The sequence below is a fragment of the Thermobia domestica genome, chromosome 11, assembly GCF_964235325.1.
Source record: "Thermobia domestica chromosome 11, izTheDome1.hap1.1, whole genome shotgun sequence".
NCBI lineage: Eukaryota > Metazoa > Arthropoda > Insecta > Zygentoma > Lepismatidae > Thermobia > Thermobia domestica.
Genome location: NC_137464.1, coordinates 230,167,606 through 230,182,169, shown reverse-complemented (window position 1 = coordinate 230,182,169; position 14,564 = coordinate 230,167,606). Strand labels below are relative to the sequence as shown.

The 14,564-nt window shown below is 36.8% G+C and overlaps 1 protein-coding gene across 1 annotated transcript in view; it reads right to left on the bottom strand.

Moving 5' to 3' along the window:
• The window catches only part of LOC145665485 (glycine receptor subunit alpha-2-like), a 229,088-nt gene that overhangs the window by 11,628 nt on the left and 202,896 nt on the right, over positions 1-14,564 (bottom strand). The window contains exons 7-8 of the mRNA XM_081732794.1: positions 4,465-4,663; positions 365-572 (exon numbers count right to left, since the gene is read on the bottom strand). Of these exons, the coding sequence (XP_081588920.1) occupies positions 365-572; positions 4,465-4,663 (407 nt within the window). The remainder of the gene's footprint in view (positions 1-364; positions 573-4,464; positions 4,664-14,564) is intronic.

Sequence of the window (14,564 nt, the reverse complement as noted above, 5' to 3'; positions counted from 1 at the left end):
TGTACAGGCCAAATGGCACGCCAGACTTAAAAATTCCTGCACTTTAGACTGAAAATATTATATTTGGAGACGGTTTCCTCCTCTTACATTTTGTTGTAACTCTCATAATAACAGAATTACCCTATGTCAGGAGAGATTTAAGACATCGAGTATTTCAAAAATTATCATTTTTCTTTACCTAATTTGTTTAATTTTCATCTCTTAAGTCTTTAATTAATTTTTCAAACTGAATTTAAATTACATAATCTCGTGACTGTACTGTACTGAAATCAGAATCTAAGCTACAGACATTTCTCTAAACACCAGCGACTTTCTTCACAAACTCTTGACGGTCAAAGAAAAGCCATGATAATATTTTCCTTACCTTTCTGTCCAAGTGATGCCTTTCATTAAATAGCTGCAGGTTGCGGACACTAATCTTATGATGACTTTCCACTTCGCGAACTTTATTCCTTTTCCTAATGGAACGCAGGATAGTTGCATATTCCATTAATGCACAAAACACGAAGACAATACAAGTTACAAGCCAAACGTCAAGACATTTGAAACCAACTGATGCTGGAGTGTGAATGCTGAAAGATTAAACAAATAAATTTTTAAAAAATGATTTCGCCATACTAAATATACCTTTTGATATTCCATTAATATCGTAAATAATTTATCCTGAGTGTTCGAAATTGTTTACAAGATTAGCAGATAAAGTAAAGTATTGTGTGCGGCAGCTGAAATGACGCTTGACCTTCAGAACTGCTTTTCACGTCAACCAATCCGTTTATAGTGATGTTGCCAACACTGTTATGTGGGCGTGTACTTCGGTCGACACTCTATGTGTTCTTAAGGTGAGATAAGAACTTTATCAACTATCTCAACAGTTGCTCACTGAAAGCTAATTTCTAATCGAAGGTTTGATAGTAGCGTGTTGCGCTCTCACTGGTTCAGTGAAACGTCATTTAGGCTTCCGCGTAGTATAAATACCATCTTAGTAAGTAAAGTTAAAATTAGTAAATATGTTGTTCGGAACTTTTAAAAGTAATTATCAGCACTCAGAGCCTTAAGTACTATAGAGTGTTAATGCAGTACACTGTTGATTCTCAGTTTTCATGAATGCACAAAATACATATTATGCAGTGATTCCTATAAATTTCATGATGGCAATGATTCATTTAGTCTTGTAAATTATATTTACTGTTGTGTTAATGGGATGGAAATAACGTAATTCTAAACATTTACACCATATATACACCACATTTACACCGTATATTGTTCAAATACATACTATACGTACTAATATTTTACATTAGATAAGTTTTCCTCAGTAGCGTACAAAAAATTTTATAAATCGAGGTAAAAAGTTCCTACTTCGTCAGCATATGCACATTATTTCAATTCATAGTGCAATACGGTTAATTTTTATTTTTCCGCTATATATTATAATCTTTTAACTCATCTTTTAGTACTCTACTAGCTTATATTGAAAGTTCCTCGAGTAAATAATTCGAGTTGCCGGTACGTGCACAGAACACATTAAAGAGGAAGATAGTAACAACTACGAACGTCATCTGTGCCTTGAAGAGGCAGAGATGTACATTATGCTGTTTTTAGAGGCTAAGAAAGCTATCTTATTTTAAAGAAATGTAAGTACACAGAGTTCATCTATCCTCATTGGTTACAACTACTTGTAAGTTGAAATATTTCTATGACTGAAGAAGACAAAATATATAATTTATATTAGGGTCCCATTATTTTAGAAATTTAATCAATATACAGGATTTTTAAAAGAAATTGGTGCAAAATTAAAGCGTAGAGTGTCCGGGGGCAAAAGTCCACAGGGGGGAAAGTCCTTTTTGGGGTTTTGGGGTACTTTTTGTTGGAGTTGTGCAACACTGCTTGTGCTGCAGAAAGTTTAAATGGCGGCGGTATACTGTCCATGTTAGTAAAGGTGTGCGGTGAAATTTGTTAATACAATGAGGTAAATTACATTTTGTCTTACTTTGAAGTAATATTTTGTTTTATGGCAAACAGTACTACAGTCCGTGGGAGAAGTCACGACTTATTTTATTGCTGTTTCATATGAAAACACTTCTTGAGTAACAATATACACTATCTTCCCTTTTCCCGGTATCAGTTATTACGTCAGTATTTCACTGTAATTAAGAAGAGTACGAATGGGGCAAAAGTCCGATTTTTTTGTGAGACAAGAATCCGAACGCGGACTTTTGCCCCAGCTCTCAAATTTATAAATAATTTTATTCTTAAATTTAAATTCCAGTTTCTCATAGTAGACCTATTTAAATTGGTTTGCTATATAGGCTTTCTTTAGCTTAACTAAAGCTATGTAGGCCTTATGGAGTTTGATCTTTGAATTTGGGCAAGCCACGCTTAACACTGATTAATGCATCGATGGCACCAAGGGCACTACTCACATTTCAGCGGTGTAAACAGAGCCTAGAATTAATAGTCAGTAGTGCTAACACATACCTATTTTTATTGCTGAATCCATCTGTTGAGGCGTGAAAAGTGCTCTTGGAGTCATTTGGTTCATTGTTGCTGAGAGAGATTTGTCCTTTGCTATTAGAAACACTACGAAAAGAGCTACGTACTGTTCGAGAAGAAAAAGAGAAGAAGGGTCCTAAGGAGTCAGCCTGACGGAAGAAATTGTTTGTATCCGCTGAAAGTTCAACTTCAAAAGTAGTGGAATAGGTATGTCTATTGTGTAAAGGCAAATATGTCGGATGAGAACTGGATAATGTGTAATTCGTGCGAAGAATGGTGGCATCATGATTGCACAGCTTATGAAGGAGGTCAGTTCGTATGTGACAAATGCCTAGACCCAAGCCTGGTTTTGTAATTATTTCACTTCATAAATTTATGTCTTTTCTTCAATGGGATAATTTCTTCTTTTACTCTAACTTTGTTCATGGAAAGAAAAGTTTTATGCGTAGTGTGTCTATTGAGCTTTTCTTAAGTAAGGAAGACATTATTTCTTTTAGTATAACTTAACACGAACAAAAATATCATGCTTCGTATGTTTTGTGTGTGTGTGTTTTTTTTTTTTTTAATAAATAACTGGGATAGCCTAATTTTTTCTTTCAGTGTAACTTTTCATTACGAGGGGGAAAAATGCATGCTTTGTGTGTTCTTGTGGTATTCGTAAATAAGTGAGATAATTTTTTTTTTCTAGTTTAACTTTATCAATACGAAAAATAACTTCATACTTTGTATGTTTATTGAGTTTTTCTCAAGTGAGATAAACTTATCTTTTTGCTTAGTCTACCTTTTTTTTTTTTAATACGAAGAATCACTTCATGCTTTGTATGCTCTTTGTTTATCTTAAGATTCTTGTAGGAAACAAAATAATTTAATAAAAATGCCTGTATGTCGATTTCCTACTTCGTGTATTTCAGCGGACTTTTGCCCCCTATACTGGGGCAAAAGTCCGAATTCGTCCATCCTGTTTTAAATTGGTGTATCTTATTAAGTAATAAATTAGTAGGCCTTTTAGCATCTTCAAAATATAGAGGAATGTTCACTTATACTTCTGTGCAAAATTCGTTATTTTGCCGTTATATCTTTCGGCTCCAGCGCAATTAGAACACCAAACTGCGGATTTTTGCTCCCGCTTACTCTATTTATGGTGTACTGTAATTACATACAAAAGCAAAATTGGTCGGAGAGAAGCAAAGAAGATTGCAAGTATGCGTAGACATTACTTGTGTTGAATACTGGTATGAGCACCCTGATTAATACGGCAGACATCCAACTGAAGGGTAAGGAAAAAGGAACAAGGAATGTCCATATATGCGCTTTATCGGGTGTTTTGTCCTGTCTGTTGGTGACTCTTGGCACTATTTGAGTGTATATGACATGCATGCGTAGATGTAGAAATGTCCATGTAAAAAGGGGCGAAAGATTTAATAACCCCATTCTTTGTACGCGGTTTTCAATATTAAAACGCCGTTTTGTCGAAAACGCAGTTTTGTGACATTCCTTCTTTTTTTTCCCTTATCCTTCAACTAATAATCCAGCTCTTTTACGGTGCTTGTATGTTGAATTTTGTACGAAAAAGTCTCTACATTGTTACAATATACCCTATTCGTGCAAATCTTAAAACACAATATTCACGCACTGCCTTGGTGGTCGCCATTTGCACTCTTAACTGTTTACAGAACAACTGGCGCCTCTTGTGGCTGTGATGTAAACTACAATTATAAACTGTGAAATTTAAAACCTTCCCATCTTCTTTCCGACCAATTTTGCTTTCGTATGTCGTTTCAGTGCAAAATACATACGAGTTAGTTAAAAAAAAACTGTCGAGTATTTAGATATCTCAGTATAGACGTAGCTTACTCTACCTAACTACCTGCACTGCATAAAATATTCCGTCATTTTGACTGAATGTTTATGAGTGTTAAACAATGATTCCACTTAACTCAAATAAGAACATTTTAGTAACAACTATCTTACCTTCCAGCTTCAAACATGGTGACTAGAGACAAAAGTGTGGTAACAAGAAGGACCATTCTTCCAGGTACAATATCTGGAGGAACACAGAAGCTAACCCATGAGATGATGACCAAAAGGGAACTTGGAAGGTAAACTGTTATCAAGTAACTTCGAATTTCTCTATCAAGGACAAGCCATAAGCGAACAGTAGATACATTTCCTAGAAAGATATATAAATAGTTCTGCTTTTATTAACTTTGTATACACTCATATGAAAAGTTATGCTTTTATTGCCTTTGTACACACTCATATGAAAAGTTCTTTTTTATTACCTTTGTACACACTCATATGAAAAGTTCTGCTTTTATTACCTTTGTATACACTCATATGAAGAGTTCTGCTTTCATTGCCTTTGTATACACTTATATAAAAAGTTCTCCTTTTATTGCCTTTGTACACATTCATATGAACAGTTATTTTTTATTCCCTTTATACACACACTCACATGAATTACAATAAACTCCACTTTACTGATGGAAAAAATCCTTATTGTTAACTTGAAGAATCCATCTTGATATCTTGATATCATAGAATCATTTTTGTTGGACCTGTCATTTTCAACAAGGATCCATAGCTTTACTCTTGTTCGAGCTTGATCACATAATGTTTAATTCATATTTTGAATTTCACGACGTAATCCGGGCACAATAACAAATAAAGTGTGTCCCATAAAGAACTCAACTTTTGAATTTCCACGACCCGCTCGGGAGAGTAATACTCCCGGAAGTACGTTTTTTCGCGCGCTACTCTAGCCAGCTGTTTTACGCGCTATCCTAGTCAGTTGTTTTAAGTTGGTCACAAAATCTATATCACTTAGTACAAGGGGAACAGAACGAGCCTTATATCATGGAGTATGAGGCCACAAAACGAGCCCTGCGGGGCTTCTAACTCGTTCCTACTACTATTACTACTACTACTTATCTGCACAAAAGTAAGTAAATCACATTTTTGAGTATTATTTTCGTATTATTTTAATTTAAAATTGTTATAAAAATGTTTTAAAAAATGTTTAAAAAAAACTTTCCTCGGGCCGGGTTTGAACTCACGCCAAAAGAGATTTTCGTTACTAGCATATAGCCCTAGCCCACTTTTTTTTTTAATAGTCACTTTATTTTCATATATACATGGTATTACAGAGTAGATTTACAATGGAGAACAAACATGTCTGATCAGCAAAGTGAAGAAATAAAGTGATGGTTTTATCCTACTTATCCAATACCACCTTAAGAAAGTTTTCAAACGTTTTGTTTTCCTCCAAACACTGACACGTCTTCCATCTTGTTCTTCTCAAAAAATCCATGTAATCTTCCACTGTTAGGAAAGATCTATAGCTGCCAATATACCAAAGAGTATTGGCTATTAGCCATGATACAGCGTTATTTTTAGATTTCGGATAGTACTTGTAATCAGGGTAAATTATTATTTCAGGCAAGATAGCATTGGGGGATGTACGACATATTAACGCTAGCATCGTTACAAGTTGTATCCAAATGTTCTTAACGGTAGTACACGTTGTAAGTGTATGTATCAATGTATCATCATCTCCACATTTTGCACAGGCACTTGAATCGGAACGTTGTATCTCGGATAGGCGTTTGTTTGTCGGGAATAAATCATATATAACCATATACCAAAAACTTTTCACCTGAGATGTCAAAAAGGTACAATGCAAATTAGACCATATTTGGGACCAATGTCTGCATGGATTTTTTGTGACTACTCTTGGCACATATTTGGTAGTAGATCTGTCCAAGAGAAACTTATATAAAATTTTTGAAGTCTGACATATTCCAGGCACTTCCGTGGGTAAATAACTCCATTCAAGTATAATTGTTTGCATATATTTTGGGCTATGTTGTATGTAATCATAATTTGGTGGATTTGGGGCAGGTAATTGTGGTGTCCAGCAACGTAGCCATTGACTTGTATGTGTATCATCAAGATGAAACAAGGTGTAGGTGCGCATGAGAAGTAAAGCTTTACATTTAAGATCTATATTAATTAGTTTTAACCCTCCTAGATTGTAATCATTCATCATAACTTCTTTTGTATTTCTAAAATAGCACCCTGTCCAAATAAACCAGCCGATTACTGACTGGAGTTTCTTAACATATGTATCTGAAATTTGATAAATTTGTGCAGCATACCATAGCTTTGAACAGAGATACGTGTTCACGTACCAAATACGCTGAACAAGATTTAAATTTCGATACCGAACTATTGCACTATCATGTCTAATTGCATTCACAATTGGAGTCCAAATTGCATTCTCTTGATCGTCTTCTCCACAAGTGAACGTAATTCCTAGAATTTTCAGTTTTTGTTCCGAATCATATTGCACAAGATTTGATGACATAGCTCTCCATGACCAATTATTAAACATCATGCATTTACTTTTGTTAAAATTTATTTTAGCGCCACTCGCAGAACAATATCTTGTTAAAGTACGTTGTACATGTATCATTTGTTCATTAGTAGTACATGTTACCGTGACATCATCTGCAAAGGCCACCACAGTTATAGTGCGGAAATCATGAAGATTGGCTTCCTTGTAGCAAATTAGTGTTCGTAATAATGGTTCTATTGCTAGTCCAAAAAGTAGCATAGACAAAGGACATCCTTGACGGATCCCTCTCTGAATTTTGATTGGTGTGCTTAAGTGGCCATTAATTTGTAACTGAGAGGTAGCGTTTGTATATAGATCTTGTATGTTTTTAATGAATCGTGGTGCGATGTTATAAGCAGCTAAAACGGCATACAAATAATTATGTTCCAATAATTAAAAAGCATTTTGAAAATCTACAGAGAGTAAACATGCTGGCACTTTCCGAAAACGAAAATATGCAATAATGTCACGGATTGTACTTAGTGCATAATAAATATTCTTTTCTCGAGAGAAGGCTGTTTGATTGTCGCCTAGTATTTTGTCGACAAAGAGGCTGATGCGACGTTTATAAACTTTAGTGATTATCTTTATGTCTGTGTTTAAAAGCGTAATAGGTCTAAAATTTTGAATATGTCCAGACGTTCCCTTTTCGGGAATCATAATTATTACCCCGTTGTTTTGAAGTACATTGCCGTGTTCAAATATTTCGTTACTAATTTTTGTGAAGACGTCTCCAATGATATCCCAATATTTTTCGTAAAACATATAAATAATTCCATCTTTACCAGGGCTGGTATGCTTACTTGTAGATTTAATTTCAGTGAACAATTCTTCTTTTGAAATAGGTGCAATCAAACTGTTATTATCAATATCTGACAATGAACCTGTTAAGTTATCAAAAAGGAAAGGCCATTCATCATCTTTCGCCTGGTTGGCTGTAAAAAGATCTCTATAATATTCCTGAAATTGAATCATAAGCTCTGAAAACGCTGTTATTTTTCTCCCATCAACTGTGGTTATATAGTCTATAAAATTATTGTTTTTCCGTTTGAGTGTTCGAACTACATGATAGAGTGTCATGCGTTCATTCGTCAATAAATCGGCAGTTTGAATATTATGTTTATAGGTATCGAAGTATTGCCTTTGTTTTATTAAAATTTTTGCTTTTATTTCTTTTACACGCCAATAGTTCTGGGGAGTCGCATTAGCTTTCCACAAATCATTTAATACACTATATAAAAATTCTAAAGTATTTCTACTGTCCCGTTGTTTTTCGGCACTCATCCATTGAAAAAACTTCCTAATTTTTTCTTTTGTATAGCGCACCCACCAAGCGTTTAATGTAGGAAAATATTTTTGTTGTGTACACCAATACTTCCATTTTTCATTAAATAGCAGCTTTGTATCGTCGGAAAACAAAAGCTGTTCATTCAGTTTCCAATACGAGCGTCCATATGTCTTACGTGTAATACCTTGAACTTTTAATATTAGGGAGACCGCTGCATGATCAGAAAAGGAGGTCGGAACAATTGAAAGTGAGCATACATCATGTAATATTTGTTGGGAGACATACATTCGGTCAAGCCGTGATTTAACTGTCGAAGTTATGTACGTATATTCAATATGTGTATATTGAGTAATCCAAACATCGTGTAGCTTTAGTTGTCGCACTATATTGTCCAATGCATGACATTTATTAAAATGTCCTGTTGTATCTTCTTTTCTCAAGACACTGTTAAAATCGCCACATAACACAATATTGGTCGTTGTTGGTGGTATTAGGGGTATAAGGTCTTCATTAAAAAAGATTTCACGTTCAATCCGTTTCGTCGTTCCAGAAGGACTATATACATTAATATACAGGACATTATCACACACCACACTGATACCTCTCCCTGATATAATTCGATGCACGTGGTCTACCGATATTCCTTTTCTTATTACAAAAGCAGTACCTCTCCCATCTAACCCGATATTCACATATGCATTGTAATTTTGTAAAAATTCGAATTCCGAAAACACAACTTCCTGTAAACTCAGAATGTCAAAATCATGGATTTTAATAAAATCCACCAGTGCTTGTTTTCTTATAGGACTTGTAAAAGCATTGATATTTAATGTACCTATACGCCTGGCATTGGGAACTACAATATTCATTACTTCTTAGTTAGTAAATATAGCTGCATATATATGGGTGCATACATACGTTCAGATTTAATTTGACCTAGTAGATCCAGAAATATCAACACTTTTCATGTTTTCTGCGCATGTAAATGGACTGAAGTAGAAACGAACATTATAGGTGCATGTCATGGAACCACAGTAAATATACAAAAGTAAGAAAAAACTATGTTGAAGGCTCGTTCATATTAGAATCATCCTGTACTTTTTCTGATTCTTTGCTCTGTAAGAGGTGTTGATTGCCAGTCTGACCTTGTCTTTGGTTGAGCTTCCTTTTCTTTTTCTTCGTTGAACATGATGATGGTGTACCGTTTTCTTCCCCATCCCGTAGCGTGGAGACAACACCAGTTTCGTTCATATTTCCCGCACTTATAGTCGTCTCGTGCACATTTGCTGACTTTGCGTCAGCTGAACCGGGTTGTTCCTGTGAAACTTTCTCGGCAAAAGCATCACTTTGATTGGAGACCTCAGTGTTAGAACAAACGGCAGTATGTACGTGTTTGGTCCTTGTGCTTGTACTCTGTTCATGTATTTGTTCTTGAAGGGTTAATGCATGTTGGTTCGATAAGGTACTGAGCAAAGTCGGAAATTCAGTTTCAAAAACTGAGTCAGCAAGGACAGGATCTTGGTTTATTGGATGTGCCTGTGCTAGAGGAAGTCTATCTTTTTCGTTAGCACTAATGCAAGCACTTACAGAGCTGGATGCACCAGTCGGCTCTTTTTTGAAGGGTGTAATATTGCTTTTACTACTTGGTATCGTTTGCTCTGGTAATAAATCATGTAATGTCGTATTGTGGGACGGTTCCCTTTTTTGACGGTTTTTGTTCAATAAACAACTATGCACAAGATGTTGGTCTGAGCCACACGAAAAACATGTTGGTGGCTGTCCATAGTAAGATACTGTTGCACGATGACCATTGATTAAGAGTCGGGAGGGGATATGCTGTTTGATTTCCATGTAGACTAGTCTATTCCCATTATTTACAGGAAATAGAAATTTTTCTAACCACTGTTCTTCCACAATTTTTTTAATGTTTCCGTACTTACGTAATTCAGCACTGATTGATGGATTTTCAACTTCCATAGGCAAATTGACTATTTTAACTTTTGTTACATCCTCATTTGCACTCGTTATGAACACGTCACTTACAGTGCCGTCTTCATGCTTGAAAGGTAACTTATCCGGCAAAGTCCGTAAAATATTGTCCATGGCACTTTGGGATATAAATTTGACATATATACAATACTCATCACTATTTAACTGCAAGCCCTCGATTTGATCAATATGTAACTTGACAACATCTGCTAACCAAACATGAACTTCAAAAGGTTTTGGTCGAACACTCATTGTCTGTCTATCAAATGAAAATTTAACTGTATTTTGCCTTACCTTTTTATTCATAACTGTGTTTCTCTTCTACTGGTGCAAAACAAGAGTTTATGCAAATAAACAGATTTTCTGTCGATATATCTATTAAAGAAGATAATGTGATATGTTTACAGCACGAAACTCACAGAAAAGCCTGCCCTATTGCACAGCGCGCAGAGGCATCCACACACTTCAGCAACCACACACAGACTGACGAGGACCGACAACGATAGTTGTCTGAATTCTGCTATTTGAATGCAACGTGGCAAGACATAAATAATGCCAACCAATCAGAACTGTGTTTTTCGTTCCTACTTCCGGGAGCATTACTCTCCTGAGCTAGTCCTGAATTTCCCGCCATTTCTGTTCTGGTAAGTTGGCAGCACTGGAAGTTAAAACGATTTTTATCTGTTGATTTCGTGGTTAATAGCCACGGAGCACCAAATAGCCCATGATCGTCATCTGTTTTCTGTACGAGTAAGAATGGGTGGCGCGGAACAGCATGTTGTCATGGTGAAAACATTACAAATTTGGTGAGCGCTCCACTTTTACCCGTACAGAAAGCAGTTGACGATCATGGGCTATTTGCTGCTTCGTGACTACTAACTACAAAGACAACAGATGAAAATCGTGTAACGTTCAGTGCTGCCAACTTACAAGGACAGAAATGGCGGACTTTTCAAAAGTTGAGTTCTTTATTGGGTATCCTTTAGTTAGAACGTAAACCTGTCTTAGCAAAGAACAAAATCAAGTTTATCGTCGATTTACGACCACCCACATTTACGATAGATTATGAAGGTTATGTTAAACTAATAATAATAAGAAGAAGAAGAAGAAGAAAAGGAAGAAGAAGAAGAAAATAAATAATAACATAATAGTATAATAAATATTCACTATCACAAATATACATTTGTAGAAAAACTAATGTTACTAAGACTATAGAAATATAAACGATTTTGAATATGAAAACAGCTATCATCCAGCCTAAACCGTCGGCCAACAAACGATCAAAATCGTACTTTATACTGTACTGTACAGGGTGTCCTACAAGTTTCCGTATTCTAAAGTTTGAGTATCACAGATAATAAAGACTGTGGAATATTAGTTGTGCTTTAGTAAGACTGTTTTCAGGATCACAGACCGCCTCGTACTCCTTTCTAACACTGCGTTGAAGGTCAGTTGGAGCGTTTCAGTTGTGAAGCCACGGCTGATGTCTGTAGCATACATGTTCATTTTACTTCGACCTCACTCACACTCGCCCTCGCGAATGGAATTGTCCATCGCCCTCGCGCGCCCTCACCCTCGCTGTCGAAACTTGTCCTCGCCCTCGCCGTCGAAGCTTGTCCTCGTCCTCGCGCACCCTCACCCTCGCTGCCGAAACTTGTCCTCGCCCTCGCGCACCCTCGCCCTCGCCGTCGAAACTTTTCCTCGCCCTCTCGCACCCTCACCTTCGCCATCGAAGCTTGTCCTCGCCCTCGCGCACCCTCGCCCTCATATCATTGAGGGCGAGGGTAATTGAGGGTGAGGAGGCCTCCAGAGGGCCTCCTTCGTGAGGATCAGAGCATCAATTATTCAACCTATTTGTTGAATTATTTCCTTATCGTCAGTGGCGGATCCAGGGGGGCGATCACTAAATTTAATTGTATATACAAAATTGTATATGTACACCCCTGAGCTCGTATATTACACTGCAAAACAATGCCGTAACTTTGACGTGGGAGACCCGGGTTCGATTCCTGGCGGGAGCTCATGTGGTTCGTATTCTACATTAATCGGTAAGTTTACGTCTCATATAGTCTCACTGCTGAAGGGATATTTAAAAAAATCAAATCAAATATTCCTCACCATTAGAAAGAAGAAAAGACATTTCAGGAACTGTCGATTTTTGTGCAATTACAGAATAAGTTGTGAAGAGTGTTTCTTCCAGACATGTATTTTTTGGGGGTACTGCACCCCGAAGCTCTGAGATCCTCCCCCCGAAGGAGACCAAAATAATACGTCTATAATATAATAATGAATAGAATAGTACCTGCAGTGCCGCCCCGGGAAACTAAGTGTCCCCTCCCCCCAGAACATTGTTTCTGAAAGAAACACTGCTTATGAAGGACTTCTTTTTCTGCGAAATGTTATCTCAATTAGTTCCAAAGCGGCTAACTAACATATCGAGCCCTTGTAAGAAGAAATGAATATGAAAGTACACTCGGATAGGTTAATTTTTGAGCCATTTTTCGTGGCAATTAAAACGCAACTCCTGTAGCTTTCTTAACTACACGAGAAGACAATTAATACGTACTCACGGAACGGCAAATATTTTATGGCACCATTTTCATTCTATGAACCTTAATACATATAAAATCTTTATATTTCCAAATGAAACTATACACCGACATTAATGGGTCATTTCAAAAGAGTGGGGGGGTAACTGTTCCCCTTTGCCCCTCTAATCGCCGCCCATGCTATGATGTGTGGCACATTTGTGCGAAATTAATAGAAATATAATTAAACTGTTTACCCACAACCAAATCCTGCTCGTTTTGCTGAAGTGACTTTTCCTAAGCTTTATATGTTTCATATATCCTACAGTTTTTTTCAGGCCTTTTTTTTAATTTGTCCAAATTTATATTTCTCCTTTTACCACACAATCGTTCAATACTTGCACTATAATATTTACAATCAGTATAGCATCCTGTAACGTATTTTATTCCTAATAAAAATCATTGAACAACACAACATACAAACCCTATCTCACTGGCTTGCACGCGAACCTTTGGTGCATGGGGTCCTGGGGACAATTCCGAGTGGGAGAACATTGAACGACAGTAGATCGAATTCCGCGTTAAACCTATAGGTCCACTTCTCATATAGCCTCGCCGACGGAAGAGGACGCTAAATGGCAATCAGTCAACAGTTGCAAATTTCGGCTGCATAAACAACTTATGCCTTGTGGAACTTATTAAATTTATTTTGTTAAAGCAGCTCTTTTAACAAAATTTCAGTATTAACGTGTCAGATATTTCTATTTAAGGGCAAGAAAAAACATATTATTTATTTTGTAACTAAATGATAGCTCTACCCACGTAGATTATAAAAGCAGAAACAATGAAAATCGATACAATAGTGACTGACATTATTTTAACAAATATCGATTCAGATAATAGTTTGGGCTGTCACAAAACTATGAGAAGTTAAAAATTCAGATTAATTGTAACAACTTCATCAGTGGTGGACATTGGAGGAGGATGTATGTTATTAATCAGCCCATTTCATGGGCATCCAAACTCACGAGCCCAACGCTCGCTAGCTCGGCATTCGCGCTCAACCGTTCTCGGGTTCAATAATTAAGCGCTACCCCGAGCGCCAATGAAATAAGTCAGCGCGAGTCCAACTGAGGGAAGTGAGCCCGAGCACGATTCCCAAAGGAATAAATGAGCGAGAGCCCAGTTGAAAAAAATGAGCCCGAGTCCGAGAGAGTTCAGAGCAAAATGGCCATCTATGAACCAAAGTCATTCCATCAAGTCTTTTTCCATCTGATCTACTGCATTCTGATGGTTCTCGCATCGATTGTGTTTGTTCAGATATCAGCGCTCTTGTCATTTACTGCTGAATGACGTGAGTGACTGTCTGTCTGTCTACCAACACTCTTTAAACATGACAGTGTAGTAGACACTTCTTATCTAAAACATCTCCAGCACAGGGAGGGCAACAATCAGGCACACTTACTTCTTAATGTAGCGCTATTTCTACCCGGAAACTTTCATGGGAAAAATCAAATATTATTCTTATTTGCATTATTATTTTTAATAATTATGTACGTACACACGAGAAATTGTCTACTGCAATTAATTGAAAGGAAAAATACGATTAATGTATAACCTTGCTATGACACTAACTTTTCATCTAGGACACATGGCAGATGATATTTTAAATATTGCCTCTCTTCAAAAGAGGTCAAACAGCAAACTCCAAAACAGTTGCTTTTAAGGAAGCTTGTCCTCCTCCCTCGCGTGCCCTTGTTCTCCTGAAGGAAGCTGTCTCTAGCCATCGTGCACCCTCGCTCCCGCAGTAACACTTGGCCCTCACCCTCGTTCACCCTCGCCCTCTTCGTCGAAGCTTTTCCTCGCCCTC